This window comes from Eulemur rufifrons, chromosome 20 (assembly GCF_041146395.1).
Source record: "Eulemur rufifrons isolate Redbay chromosome 20, OSU_ERuf_1, whole genome shotgun sequence".
Lineage (NCBI taxonomy): Eukaryota > Metazoa > Chordata > Mammalia > Primates > Lemuridae > Eulemur > Eulemur rufifrons.
In genome coordinates this window covers 39,042,669-39,058,639 of record NC_091002.1, presented here as the reverse complement: position 1 = coordinate 39,058,639, position 15,971 = coordinate 39,042,669, and the positions used below count along the sequence as shown (strand labels likewise).

General features: G+C 41.7%; 1 protein-coding gene across 1 annotated transcript; it reads right to left on the bottom strand.

Moving 5' to 3' along the window:
• Positions 1 to 10,024: 10,024 nt before the first annotated feature.
• On the bottom strand, positions 10,025 to 12,905 carry WFDC13 (WAP four-disulfide core domain 13). The gene is made up of 2 exons (XM_069495778.1): positions 12,821 to 12,905; positions 10,025 to 10,164 (listed from the first exon to the last, which is right to left on the bottom strand). The coding sequence occupies exons 1-2, from the start codon at positions 12,903 to 12,905 to the stop codon at positions 10,025 to 10,027; spliced, it is 225 nt and encodes a 74-aa protein (XP_069351879.1).
• Between the last annotated feature and the right edge of the window lie 3,066 nt (positions 12,906 to 15,971).

Sequence of the window (15,971 nt, the reverse complement as noted above, 5' to 3'; positions counted from 1 at the left end):
TCCTGCTCCAAAGTCACAGTTAATCTCTTGAACTTTGTATTATTTTAGGATTTTGTATTTTCATGTAAATTTTAGAGTCAGCTTGTCAAGTTCTTCAGAAGACCTATTTTGGATATTGATTTGAATTGCATTGGATCTATAGATCAGTTTAAGAAAAATGACATCCTCATAATATTGTTTTTGGTATATAGTTTTCCACCTATTTTGATCTGCATTATTATCTTTCAAGAAAGGTTCATATTTCTCATGTAGGTATTAGAATATTATTTATATTTTAATGTTACAAATTATATCTTTAAACATTATATTTCTTTCTGTTTTTCTTCTGTTGTACAAAAATACAATATATATTATATATTAATATTATATCCAGCCACATTCCTATACTCTCTTGCTATTTCCAATAATTTGTATGCGGTTCCTTTTGCCTTTGAAAATAGAAATAATTATCATCTTTGACTAATGATAGTTTTGTGCCTTCTTTTGCAATTAGGAATGCTTTAAATTTATATTTTTAACTTATTGCTCTAGCTAGGGTCTTTATTTAGCAGATTGTGGAATAGAAGCAGTGTGGTGGTCATCCATGTCCTTTTTTTGTAGGCCTTAAAGGATGCTTTTAATAGTTTCACCTTTAAGAATGATGTATACTATAGGATTTTAATAGTTACACTTTATCTTGTTAAGGATATTCCCTTATATTCTCAGTGGGCTAAAATTTAAAAATATCATAAGTAGGCCTTTAATTTTATAAAAATATTTTTCCATATGTTGAGATAATCATATGGTTATCTTCTTTAATTTAATATTGGGTAAATTATATTTATAGATTTTTCTCATTTTTACTCTTGCATTTCTGGAACAAAGTTGCCTATGGTGTAAAATCTTTTTATATACTACTAAGTATAGTTTGCTAATATGCTGTGTATGACTTTTACATCTAATTTGTGAGTCAGATTGGCCAGTAATTTTCATTTGGTTGAGCACTCAGACCATATGGCCTCAAAGATTGAATTGAGAAATAGTCATTTCTAGTCTCTGGATGATTTTATGTAAGATTGAAATGGTTTGTTCCTTGAAGATTTGATTGAACTTTTCTACAACTATGTGGATTTAGTGTTTTCTGCTTTGGGGGATTTTTACCATTTAGTAAACTTATATAATGGTTTATTTTTCAGGCTTCCTATTCCTTCTTTTTTCAAATTTTACTTTATTATGGTAAAGGCACTTAACATGAGGTCTACCCTCTAATGTATTTTTAAGTGTATCATACATTGTCGTTGACTATAGGTACAATGTTGTATAGATCTCTGGAGCTCATTTATCTTGCTTGACTGAAACTTTATGCCCATTGATTAGTAACTCCTATTTCCCCCCAACCCAGCCCCTGACAACCACCATTCCACTGTTGATTCTATTAATTTGACTATTTTAGATTCCTCATATAAGTGGAATCATGAAGTATTTATGTTTCTATGATTGGCTTTTTTTACTTAGTGTAATGCCCTCAAGGTTCATCTGTGTTGTTCCATATTGCAGAATTTTCTTATTTTTAAAGGCTGAATAGTATTCCATTGAATGAATATACCACATTTAAAAAAATGTATTCATATGTCTGTGTACATGTAGATTGTTTTACATCTTGGCTATTGTTAATAGTGATGCAACAAATATTGAATTGCTAATATCTTGTTGAGATCCTGATTTCAGTAATTTTGGATAAATATCCAGAAGTGGGATTACTGGATCATATGGTAGTTCTATTTTTAATTTTTAAAGGAATGTCCATACTATTTTCCATAGTGGCTGGAATATTTTTTTTTTTTTTTAACACATTAAAAACAATTTTCTTTTATTAAAACAAATTAAGATCACACATAGTCTTAGTAACAGCATTTCAAAATCTACTTTGTTCTATTACTTAATATACAATTGGTAAAACAATTTACTGCTAAAGTTGAAAATGTCCTCAGCAGAATATTACATGAAAAACCAACCATACAGATTACTTAAAACAGTGTTCTGGCTGGATCACAAAGAGCCTCTCCACTTAGATTTTCTTACTGAATATTACATCTTGGTGTCCTTTATATTCCTTCCCAGAGTACAAAAATGATGTCTACATAATTTAGAAAGTTCTTGCATAGCTCTGATGCAGCAAAAGTTGGCCACATCCTTTCACAGAAAGAATAGGAATGAAAGCATAGTAGCAAGTGATTTGAGTGTTGAACTACATCAATATTTAATTTTTAAACCATCTAAAATCATTTCAATGCAAAATAGCATAATTTGAGTGTAATTATAACCCTCCAAAAATCGACCTTCTGCTCTATGTAAGCCTACATACAAATAAATTATCTATTTTAACTTTGGATTATTCTTCATAATCAACTCTCTGCTTTAATGTCTGAAAGTGTTAGTGCCTTCATGCTTTCTACTCTAAATCCTCTGATGCTTATTTAGACTTAATTTATGATTAAATTTTTTCATATTTCTTGTATCTCTAATATATCTTTTCATATTAATGCTGTTTGCAAAGGCATATTTTTTGAACAAATAGTTTTCCACATTTATTTTATTTGTAGGGCTTCTCTCCAGTCCAAATTCTGTGAAGTTCAATACAGTTTAAAAAAATTGTTAGGGGTTTACCCTCCAGTATGAAATCTGTGTACAACAATTAAGATCTGCGATATAAGTAAATGTATTGCACCAGTCTTTATACTTCTAATTTTTTCCCTGTATCAATACCATGGTGCACTCTAAGACTTTTATTTTGTGGAAGGTGTTCCAACAGTCTTTACATTTATACCACTTTTATCCAGTATGACTCCTGTCCTGTCAAGTAATATGTGAACAGTTATAAAGTATGTGCCACATTGTTTACATTCGTGGAATTTTTCTGAGGTATGAATTATGTCATGTAGAGTAAGGTAAGAGCACTGGGTAAAGGCTTTGCCACATCATTCACATTTGTAGGGTTTCTCTCCAGTATGAATTCTCCTATGGGTGGTCAGGTGTGCATGCTGGATAAAAGCTTTGAGTGGCTGGAATATTTTGCATTCCTATCAACAGTATGAAAGGGGTCCCTTTTCTCTATATCCTCACCAACACTTCTTTTGACTTTTTGATAATAACAGGTATGATGTGATATCTTAGATGGCTTTGATTTGCATTTCCCTGATGATTCATGATGCTGAACATCTTTGCATATATCTGCTGTCTGCTGTCCATTTGTATGTCTTTTTTTTTTTTTTTGAGACAGAGTCTCGCTTTGTTGCCCAAGCTAGAGTGAGTGCCGTGGCGTCAGCCTAGCTCACAGCAACCTCAAACTCCTGGGCTCAAGTGATCCTCCTGCCTCAGCCTCCCAAGTAGCTGGGACTATAGGCATGCGCCATCATGCCCAGCTAATTTTTTATATATATTTTTAGTTGTCCAGATAATTTCTTTCTATTTTTAGTAGAGACGGGGTCTTGCTCTTGCTCAGGCTGGTCTTGAACTCCTGAGCTCAAGCCATCCTCCCGCCTCGGCCTCCCAGAGTGCTAAGATTACAGGCGTGAGCCACCAGGCCTGTCCCATTTGTATGTCTTCTTTGAAAAAACATCTATCCAGATCCTTTTCCCATTTCATTTTTTAATTGAGTTATTTGTTTTTTTTCTATTGAGTTGTAGGAGCTCCATATATATTTTATATATTAACCCTTTATCAAATATATCATTTACAAATATTTTCTCACATTCCATCAGTTGCATTTTCATTTTGTTGTTTCCTTTGTTTTGCAGAAACTTTTTAGTTTGATGTAATTCCACTTGTTTGTTTGTTTGTTTGTTTATTTATTTTTGAGACAGAGTCTTGCTCTGTCACCTGGGCTAGAGTGTAGTGTCGTCAGCCTAGCTCACAGCAACCTCAAACTGCTGAGCTCAAGTGATCCTCCTGCCTCAGCCTCCCAAGTAGCTGGGACTACCAGGCACACATCAGCATGCCTGCCCAATTTTTAGTAGAGATGGGGGTCTTGCTCTTGCTGAGGCTGGTCTTGAACTCCTGATCTCAAGCAATCCTCCTGTCTTGGCCTCCCAGGGTGCTAAGATTATAGGTGTGAGCCACCGTGCCTGTCCAATATTTTTTGGTTTTGGTGGTCAGTTTTGGTTCTAGAAATTTGTTCATTTCTTCTGATATTTACATTTGTTTACATAAAGTTGTTAAAGATAAGATTTTATGACATCTTTGATATCTATATAATCTTTAGTGCTGACCCTTTTCCTCCTTGGTATTATTTATTTGGTGTGTTTTTCTTCTTTTTTCTTTTTCTTTTTCTTTTTTTTTTTTGAGACAGAGTCTCATTTTGTTGCCCAGGCTAGAGTGAGTGCCGTGGCGTCAGCCTAGCTCACAGCAACCTCAAACTCCTGGGCTTAAGCGATCCTACTGCCTCAGCCTCCCGAGTGCTGGGACTACAGACATGCGCCACTATGTCCGGCTAATTTTTCTATATATATATTTTTAGTTGTCCATATAATTTCTTTCTATTTTTAGTAGAGACGGGGTCTCGCTCTTGCTCAGGCTGGTCTCGAACTCCTGACCTTGAGCGATCCACCCGCCTCGGCCTCCCAGAGTGCTAGGATTACAGGCGTGAGCCACCGCGCCCGGCCTTCTTTTTTCTTGATCACTCATTTCAAAAAACAACTTCTCTTAGAGTCTTCTCTATTGTATGTTTTCTATTTTAGTAATTTCTGTTCTTCTTCCTATTTTGTTTTTTTTCTGCTGTCTTTAGGTTTCATTTAGAGGGAGTACAATTGGAAGAAAAGTATATTGTGGGACTAGGTGAAGGGAGGTCCATTTATTCTTCTGGATTCTTTAAGCATATCCATAGATTACATCATGTTGGACCTCTACAGAACTACTGTCACTCAATTGTGTGTTGTCAGCCTATGCCTAGTGACTCTTAAAAGAAATAGCCCCATGAAACTCTTCCTGAAGTCTAACATGAGGTTGTCACAGAAGGTGCTCTCTATCGTCGTGATCTTTTATTACCCATCATTAATTAGATATCAGCTTTATATAGCTGAAAGCACTGTTTTCCATTAGAACTTTCTGTGATGATGGAAATATTCTATATTTATGATGTGTAATATGGTATCGACTAGCCACATGTGGTTATTGAACACTTGAAATGACTAGTAAGACAGAGGAACTGATTGAATATTTTATTTTATTGTAATTAATATAAATTTACATTTCAATAGCCTCTTATGATCAGGACCTTCAGTATTGGGAAGATCGAACTCAGATTACTGAAACTGCGATGGCTGTGGTTTGAATGGACCGACCTATATGGAGAGATCTGCCTCACTCAGATCAACTTGAACCATATCTGATCAGTTTCTGGTGGAAAAGGAACCTGCAGATTTTTTTGAACGGTACTTCCTTCTCTGGGTCAGGGGTTGCCAGGGAGTTAGCCAGATTAGAGGTGTGCCATAGAAGAGAGGCATAGGACACGGACTTGTGATAAATTAATCTTGGGAAAAGTTCATTTAGACGGGGTGCAACTGGAAGAAAAGTAGCCTTATGGGACTAGGTGACTACAACTTTCCAAGTCAGTGACATTCACATGGGATCTGCAGAGGGAAGTGAAGCCTTCCACAATTGCTAGAGGTTTAGTAGAGGAATTGAGATCTCTGTTAAATTAGCTGATCCTTCATCATGAAGTTTAATCAAGGATGAGATTCACAGACAAAGAACCTGAAGGTCAGAGAGTTGAGGAGTACACTATTTCTCAACGATGCAGTACTTTCCGTAACTATGCCTTGTTCCCTCTTAGGAAGATATTTTGAAGATCAGAAAACACTGCACTTGTCTTAATTAACTTGAGTTAATTTATACGGAAGCCAGGGAAATTAAAAACCAACCAACCAACCAACCAGGTAGACTGTACACCGTGATCCCTTCATAAGACAAGATTTTTGGACAAGGGAAGAATTGACAAGCCATGGATAATAATAATAACATTCTTCTTAGACTCTCTGCCAGCAACCTTGTATGTGTTTTGCACGTATCATCTCATTTTGTCTTTATGACACACCTGAGAGTTAGATATTCTTCATCTCCATTTTACAGATGGACAGACTGTGGTTCTGAGGACTTAGGAGATGCCTAGTGTCACCAGGCCAGCAAGGCAGAGCTGGACTGAGTCCCAGAGTAGCTAGGACTCTGGACTGTTTGGTGAAGATTTTCGTTGTAAAACAACTCATTAAATGTTAGGATTAATCAACTCATTGCCAGTCTCTTCTTGTCCCTATTTGAAAAGTCTGAATTGTGTCCTCACTATGTGTAAGGCATGGCACTAGGTGCTAGGGTTCTCTAGCAAAGAAGTCAGACACAGCGCCTGCTGTGATGGGATTCATCCTCTAGGCAGGGAAAATACTAACTTGAACAATTGCAGGACAGGGTGATAAAGGTTGTAATAGGGGAAAGACAGGGCACTGTGAAAAGACAAGGAGAGTGTCCAATTCTGTCTGGAGTGAATTAGTGAAGATTCCACAGTTTTTAATTTAATATGAACCTTGAAGCAGGGGTGGGAACTCATCAGAAATGTGGGAAAAGACATTCAGGGCAGAGAGAAAAGCAGGGGTGTAGAGGGGAGAGGGTGCATGGGGCCTTGGAGAGAGACCAAGTTTAGTGGGGCTGGTTTCTAAGTATGAAGGGGAACGAGGAGTTATGAGGCCTGAGTTGTAAGCAGGGGAAAGTGCATCAGTGGAAAAATTTGGTGGAAACAGGAAAGGGTGAAACCCCACTCAGCAGAAGTGAGTGGAGCTGCCCAAGTGGAGATCCTTCTGGGAGAAGAAAACTTCTCGGGCAGGCCAAGGCTTGGGTTTGGAGTCCACCTCCAGTGTTTACCAGCTGGCTGTGCTGAGCATATTTCTCAACTCCCTGGCCCTCACGTTCCTTGTCTGCGAACCAGGTTTTATGGTTGTTGTGAGGACTAAACAAGAGGAAGTCTGTCATAACCTAAAATGTCAGTTCATGTTAAAAAGTTGGAAGCCCTTGACCACACCCTCCAGAGCCCAAGATTTAGGTGGGAGACTGTGGCAAGGCCACGTTCCAGGAGGCCATGGAGAGCTCAGTGCTGCATGCGCTAGGGACAAGTTCAGCATTTTCTTAGGCCCTCCCTAGCATGCCCATCTCCTACTCACCTGACCCTCCCAGCCAACACCAGGGGTCAGTCCAGGGGAGCCAGTTTGCAGAGGACAGGCTGCAAGCTCAGGCGGACAAACACTCTGGCACACAGATCTAACAGACATTACTGTTAATGTGCTCCATGAATGGTGCGGTCTCAGTTAAGCCTACCGGAAAATAACAGGAGTGGGGGTGCCTATTCCCGTAGAAGACACAGTGTTTTTCTGCCTGTCCAAGATGAAGTCCTGCCTGTTTAGGCAAAGCATTGGGATGGAGCTTCCGAAGGCTTATATACCTCCCAGCCATTTAACCCTCACACTGCAATAAAAATACAGTTGCACCAGCCACCTTTAGTTAGCCTCTCACCTGGATCTAACACCTGGGTTCTTACTATGGCCTCAGTGTCTTCCTGCTGCATGGGTCCTGGATTATCTAACAATGCTGATGCATTGCTTGACAGCTGGTGGGTGGCAGGAGCACTCAGTTATATCCAAGGTGCAGCAGGAAGTGAGCATGGTGGGCTCTCCAGGGCCTGAGCAAGGCTGAAAGCCGCGCTCATGCACCTAAACTGCTCCACTGGCATCCGCCTGCTACCACTTATCACACTCTTTTGTGTAGGGTTAATAAAAGGACTGTGCTGAAATAGCATCATTTTAATTTGGAAACTCTGGTAATGTCAAAAGGACCCCTAGAAGACTGTAAACTCCTAATTATTTTTTCCAAACACCCTGAAACAAAATCCACCCAATTATGAATACTATATTTGTTTTGGTGATGGAGTTACAAGGGACTCCATTTTGTTCACCATTCTTGTAACATCAGTAAAATGACAAAGATGATCCCCCCCTTTTTTAAGAGAAAAAAACCTGGAACCCAGAAAGAGTGACATCGTAAGTGAGTTGCTGGCAGCATCTAACCTTTGCAGAGTCTTTGCAGTGACCAAAGTCTTCCTTTCATGTGGCCCCGTGTTAGCCTTGCAATACCCCAAGGCGTGGATGTTGTCTTCGTCTTTCACATGCGGGAGTTGACTATCTCAGAGAGGTACAGTGAGCTAGTTGACCAAGCCACACAGAGCGTGAAGGGCTCAGCTCGACTCCCTACCCAGGATGCTGTCAACCTGGAAGCTGGAAGAGCCTGTTCCCTGGCAAAGCCTCAGATCTGAGCGCCTCCTGTTCCCCTTGGGCCATGACTCTGCCTCCTTAGGTCATTCTGTGTTGCAGAACTCACACTGGACTGCAGCCTGCCCCACAGAGTGCAAAGAAAGCCCTTGGAGGAGGAGGATGGAGGAGGAGGCAGCATCTGGATGACAAGAGGTTATTCTGACCTTGTGGGAATGTCGGTGGCCCTGGCGAGGCTAGAGGAGGAAAGTGAGCATTCCTGGGAGATCTCACAGTGGAAGGCCAAACTCTTGCACCTACAAAATGCTCAGGGAAACATGTCTCAGTTGTCAGGCATGGTGCCTGAGCCCTGGGGTTTGATCCTGCAGAAGAAAACTATTTTCAAATATTATCTAGTGAAGTTTTCTTTTTGGAGGTATAATTTTTACTTTCCATTATTTCCACCATTAAAACTAGACTGTGAAGCTAGTTCTCCTGCCAGGAAGAACCTCAAAGAACTCAGGGACAACGAAGAGTCGTATTTGTGTGTCTGCATTCCAAATAGAGCCTTGAAAGATGTGGAATTGAATTGCAAGGCCAGGCTCTTGCGAGAGAAGTGGCTGTCTAATCACTAATATTTACTGAACAATTATTATGTGGCAGACAATGTTTTAAAGCTTACATGGACCATCTAATTTAATTTCACGATTATTGCTCCAGGCTTAAAGATGAGGAAGAAGATGCTCAGAGAGAGGTTAATTAACTTGTCTCAGGTTATGTTGCTAAGGAGTGGTAGAACCAGGAGTTGAGCCCAGGTATTTGGCTCTGGGCCCATACTTAGTCACTCGGCCCCCTGTCTTACGTGTTGAGCATTCTGCTCAGGGAAGGGAATCAGCAGAGAACAAGACAGCTAGGCTTCCCTCAGTAAGATCACTGGCTGAGTCTCCTGCTATGGGTCTTTTGAGACTTCATTTGGGCCTTGTGAAGCAGGAAATTATTCATGAGAACAAGAAAGTGAAAAAGAGGGGAATTGTTTTACTCAAGGTCATAGAAAGACATAGTTGCAAAAGGCAATTAGAAACCATAGGTCTCAACAGCATCTCGATGTCCTTTCTCTACTCTGGGAGTGCTCAGGGTTAGTGCTAATGCCTGGGAGTTAACTAAAACTCCGCTTGGGCTGGGTCTCCAGAGCCCAGGAACCCTTGGGGGCCAAGGATGGTATCTGGCGAAAGGAAGTAAAAACAGAGAACAAATTTTGCTTCGGAATTTTGGTTACACTTTCAGCCGCATTTATAGTGTCCCAGGCCTGTGGACAAAGGGGGAATCGGGGACAGGGGAAGGTATGTGGATGGAGGCATTTGTGGGTGTATTCAGAGAGGCAGAGTGAGTCAGAGATTCGTGCATGTGGTGATGGGGAGACAAGGACTATGTAGTTCAGAATTGGAGGAGAGCTCTTCTCATCGGGACTTTCAGGGACGTTATCCTTGGTAAGGAGAAAGAGAATGTTGGCAACATGGCAATGAGGGGGGACAGAAGAGAGAGAGCGAGAAAGACAAAGAGAGAGAGAAAGGGAGAGAAAGAAGAGAGAGCGAGTGAGAGAAAGTGAGAGAAAGGGGCGGGGGGTGGGGGGGAGAGAGAGAGAGAGAGAGAGAGAGAGAGAAATCAATCTACCATAGTGGCTAGTAAGAGACTCCTCTCTTGGTCTCCCACCAGCATCTCTAGGATCAGGACTGGGCATGAGAAGTCCCTTACTTTTTGAGCTTTTAAAATTTGTTTGATGAACAGACTATCCCACAGAAGGAAGAACAGCACTGAAGTCCTTCCTTGCACTCTTCCTGCAGGTTACACAAGTAGGTACAGTTTTCAGGTTCCGATCTGCAGGGTGGAGGTTCCAAGATATACCCTGAAACACAGAACAGGTAAGAGAAGGGTCTGAACAACAGGCTGGAGTAACATTCGGAACTCAGAAAGCCCAGGGAACTGCTAGGATACCTGCCACCCTATCTCCCTGTGTGGTCCCAGAACTGCTAGGATACCTGCCACCCTATTTCCCTTGTGTGGTCCCAGAACTGCTAGGATACCTGCCACCCTATCTCCCTTGCGTGGTCCAAGGGAGGTGGGATCAGACTTTGTCCTTACCTGCTGATTTCCTCTGAGTTCTGAGCAGGAACTGGGGCTTGGATATTTGATCAAGGACAGAGTTTGGCAGAACCCTGCACCCTTGGGTCATTTACCATCCTTGCGGGCCAGATGCCAAGTCCCCATAGACCCTAGTTGGGTCCATTTCAGGGGTATGAATGGCATGCGTGGTAAGCAAGAAAGAGGTTTGTGCATTCATTCTGCACTGACTCATTGTGTGGTCTTGAGCAAGTTGTACAGTCTCTCATTAGCAATATCGTTTACCCTGGGGTCAGCCTAACATGGGCTGTATGTGTATAGGAAGAATGGGTGGAAGGCAAGTTTTGGTAAAGGATGAAGACCACACGGTAAACCAAAGGTATGGGATCAGAGAGCTAGGACCCAATTCCCAGGTAAGTTCTGGGAATGACTTCTTTCATGGTGAGAAGGGTGGGGATTTCAGAATGGGGTGCAAAGATTCAGCTTCTCCTTCTTCCTTGGTATCTCCTGATCGGTCAAAGCCCCAGGATGCCCCCACTTTCTACTGTTGTTAGAAAAGATAAACACCTTCATTTGACACTCTATTTTCTCCCCCACCCCCAAGTATTTCAGTTGAAAGCTAAGATCCACCTCCACCAGGAGATGCTGTCCTAAGGCCCCAACCCAAAGTCGCTTCTCTGTTCCTGAACTCTAAGGATGGGCTCCATTAACCCCTTTCCCCAAGCCCTGCCATGCCCCAATTTTCTACCTTGTGACTTAGCCTTTTGGGGGATCAAAAGTCAAAGGTGGGGCATTCTATTGCTCACCTGTTGGTTCACTGCTCTGCAGATATTTGCATTTAGAAGGGAGTCTGTAGGACATCATGATGGTTTGAAAGGAAGGAATGAAGAATGAGTGGAGACTATAATTGTAAGAGCAAATGGCACCAGAAATGGTGTGAAAGCAGCTGAGGTCCAAGCTGTCGACAATGGGCAGAAACCAGTACTCAGCACTCACTCACTCCTGGCCTCTCAGCCATTCCATGGCCCACTGGGGCAGTGCAAGAAATTGGAACCCGTCCCCACTTTGAAGAGCTTGAGGTTCAGTGGAACAGCATGGAGGAAAGAGGCTGTGAGCCAGAGATCTCAGAAGGGGCTCTCAAGTTTTGTCTCCTCTTCTGGGCATCTGGTCTCAGTCTCACTCACAGCACTTACCAGCCTTTCAGAAAGCCTCTTTGTGTCTCTCCTCAAATTCTAGTCCTTGATTTCCCAATTAACCCTGGATACTCCCATTCTCTTGCAGCTTGCTTAGAAACCTGCATCCCCTGTCTGGAACATCTAAAACAGGACCTGGCCTCCCCCGACACGTGAGCTACCTACCACACATTTCCCTCTTCTGAGCCCCCAATATTCTGAAGATGCTCTCCCCATTGAAGAGTGTGTGTATGATGAATAACAGTTCTTCTCCCATTTGGTACTGGTCAAGGTCAACGTTACTGCAGTCAGCACTCTTTTTTTTTTTTTTTTTGAGACAGAGTCTCACTCTGTTGCCCAGGCTAGAGTGAGTGCCGTGGCATCAGCCTAGCTCACAGCAACCTCAAACTCCTGGGCTCAAGCGATCCTCCTGTCTCAGCCTTCCGAGTAGCTGGGACTACAGGCATGCACCACCATGCCCGGCTAATTTTTTCTATATATATTTTTAGCTGTCCATATAATTTCTTTCTATTTTTAGTAGAGGTGGGGTCTCGCTCTTGTTCAGGCTGGTCTCGAACTCCTGAGCTCAAACGATCCGCCCACCTCGGCCTCCCAGAGTGCTAGGATTACAGGCATGAGCCACCACGCCCGGCCAAGCACTCTTGTTAGAGCTGGGCAGCAGTGGTTGCTGAGGTGGACTCTCCACTGTCCCATTGATGCTAATCATGGGTAATTGCTCAGCACCTCTAGATTTTCAGTATGTGGAATAAAATGCAAAACTTCTTTCCCTCCCTCCCAAAATATCCTCCAAGGCCAAGTGTATGTAGATTCCAGCTTGAGTCTTACCAACTTCATTTTCCTGTTTGTTTCGATGCTTGAAAGTGGGACCCAGGATCCGTGAAGGAACCAGGGGCGGTGAGATTAAGCTGGGTGATGAGACCGATACCATTTATGGTAGTTAATACCTATTGGGCATTTCCTGTGGCCTAGTAAAAGTGCTCTACGTCTGCTCACGTTATCTGTTTCTCTTCCCAACTATTCTGAGATCCTTATATCCAATATAAGGATAAAATCTGAGGCCCAGACACTTTGCCCAGGATCACACAGGAAGCAGCAGAAGAGGAATTCAAGCCTACGTCTTGCCAACAATGAAGCTTGGACTCTTGCACATGACACTGTTTTTCCACAAGGCATGTCAGACTGTCAGCCCTCAAACCCTCTCCTCTCCACAGATCCTGCTTCCGTCTCCCGGCCCAGACCAGTACTTACTCTGAAAGCGTTCCTTGAATCTCCCAGGCACCGGCTGCAGTGCGAGGCCCAGCACCAGCAGGAGCAGAGGCAGCACAGGCTTCATGGTGCAGGCAGGATGATAGGTGAGTCCTGGCTGAAGCCTGCTGGGTTTCACCAGGCACAGCTGCGAGAAGAGAGGGAAAGAGAGCAAGGTGGGGGCCAGGCTGTGACTAGCCTTTCACGTGTATTCCAATCAGGGAGAGCCTGGCAGAAATCCAAGCACCTCCCAGCCCTCTCCAGAGCCAGGTACTGTTTTCCTATCTGTACCTCCTTAATCCCGCTAATCTTGACCTTGTTTTGCCTCTCATCTACCTAGATCATATTAATGTCCCTTCAAACAAATTTTTAAGAACTTTTCTCTGGGAAGAGCTTCCATGTCTTTGTTATATTTATTCCCAGAGGCTTGGATTTTAAAGATGGAATTGTAAATAATGTAACTTTTTAGTTAATTCTTTTCTTTGTGCTAACGTAGAGAAATGGCTTTTGTATATTGACCTGTAACTAGTTAGCTTGTTCAGTTCTCCCATTGTTTCTCATGATTTCTTGGTGTATTCTTTCAGTATTTATCATCCGTAAATAGTAACTTTTCCTCTTCAAACTTTATGCCATTTTTCATGCCTCATTGTGCTGGCCAGTCCCTCGAGCACGTTGCACAGAAGTGAGGATAGTGTGTGTTCTTGTCTGGTACCTGATTTAAAATGAAAGCTTCTTGAATTTCTCCTTTTAGGGTAGTCTCTGTTTTAGGTTTCCCCTAAGCATCCTTTATCAGGTTTAGAAAGTTCTCTTTCATTCCTAATATAACAAGAGAGTTTTTATTAATTTATGTCGGATTATATCTATTGATTTTTTCTATATATGTTGAGATGATAACATTTTTTTTCTCCTTTAATCCTTTAACTTGTTAATGTAGTGAATTACATTTCAGACTTTCTAACATTAAGCCATTCTTGGTTTTCTATGGTAATCTTATCATTATCATTTTTATATTGTTTGGCTCAGTTTGCTATTTTTCAAGTATTTTACATTTATGTTCATAAATGAACTGGGCTTGTAACTTTCCTTTCTCCTACTGTCCTTGCCTGGTTTTGTAGCAAGTTTACACTAACTTCTAAATATAAAAGAATGTACTGGCCAGCAGCCATTTGTCAATTCTCTGGAAAGTTTTGTGTAAGATAAAGATAATTAGTTACTTGAATTCTTAACTCTGTTTTTCTTGAACAAATATGCTCATTTGCACTTTGTTGTTTTCATTTAACAATATCCTGGAAATTACCCTAGAGCAGTTCCTAGCGATTTTCTCTTTGTTAGAGCTGCATTCGAGACCACCAGGTACACACACCGCAGTCATATAGCCGGTCCCCTATATATGGGCATTTCTGTAGTTACCAAGATTTTGCTATTACAAATAAAGCTGCATTGAACAATCGTGTGCGTATTTTCTGTATTGTTGAAGGTATAACATCAGGATAGTCCCATTTTATAGGTTGTCTTTTCATTTTTTTGATAAAGTCCTTCAGTGCTTCTTTTTTTAGTTTTTTAAAATTATTTAAGACCCTTATTAACAGGTGCTTGCAGTTTGTTGACTTTTTTGAAAAAATCAAGTTGTAAACTTTTATTACAAATTAAAAATGAAGTTCTTAAAAACCTCAACTTGACCAGATATGAAACAATTTTAAAACCTTTAAAGGCATATTGAGAAAAACCAGGCTTCTTTTAAAAAACACGTTTGTTATTACCAAAAAAGACGTCTTTAGGTAAAAATAATAAAAACCCCATGCTGCAGAGATAATGCAGATAGTTCTAGCGATCTGGTCAACGGGCAAAAAGCAAGCGCTTAAGGTCTTCAGCTCCAATCATTTGTTCATTTCTTACTGCTGGAATTTCATATTCATTTCTTCTTGTTGGATGACTGAACCGGAGGTGGTGGAGATGGTAAGCTGGCATTTACCCAGCCCCGCCCTGCTCGGCCTCGGCGGACGAATTCTCAGCTGGTCAATCGGCTGCTTTTGTGTCTTTGCCATCTTGTGGTTGAGGGTTTTCTGGGCGTCTGCGTAGGTTAATTGAGGGCGCAGCGGTACCGACGTTGAGGCGGCTGCTGACCTTGGGTCTCATCTCCTCGATTCTCTTTATCCTCTTCATAGCCGTCCTCTCCGGGCTGTCTTTGGGGAGGAGGTCCCGTGTGGAATCGTGGTCTATAGCCCCATGCATATTCTGTCTTACTGGTGGTGTACCTTGTTCTCCTGCACCCTGCTTGTCAGCACCCTCCTTTGCTTCCCCTGCACAGGAGGGTTGGAATAGTGTGGTCTCCGCCATAGGCTCTCCGCATGTAGTAAGGTGGGAGCCTTCGCCTGCGGTAGGGCCGGGGTTGCTGGCTTGGCCTTCAGGAGCGCTCTCCCATCCCTCATTCTTCCATATATATGTATATAGTAGATACAGGATGTATGAAATACATACTTATTCTTTTACCTACTAATTCAACTTCTGCTACTAAATCCTAGAGAATACTCAAGCAATGTGCAAAATAGTGTTGTTTAGAATGTCAACAATTGGTACATCCCAAACAGTTGACAAGAGGTACACAGTGAGAGCTGTGTAATTATGATAAATTATGTGGTTTCTTTTTGAGAAATAATGACAATATACATATTCACATGATTAAATAAAGGTGACAGAAGATAGGTAGCAAAAGATGGGTGATTCAAAAACGTCAGAAAACAAAGGATTGCTTCTATTACACACACAGGGAAACTGTTATAAAAAATAACACAATAGGACATGGGTTAATTTTAAGCACATCTGTTTCCAAAAAAAATGTATTGTTCTTTTGTTTATATCTGCAAAATATTTTGTAATTAGAAAGCAGGAATAGATGATGTCTTTCAGAGAAGAAAAATGCCGTTAGCAAGAAGAGAGGGTTGGTTACATGAGAGGAGGCGTCATTCCTGCAGAAGCCCCATCCCACACAGAGGCGGACAGGTTGGGACACATGAAAGGGAGGAAGCAAGGACAGCCTTGCACTGCCCTGGCTTGCCCAGGGGAGGCAGCAAGGAGCTGAGGATCATCTCTTCCTTCTTTCCCTCCCTCTCCTGGCATCCTGGCCAGACTTAGGGCTCACGCTGTGATCAGAGTC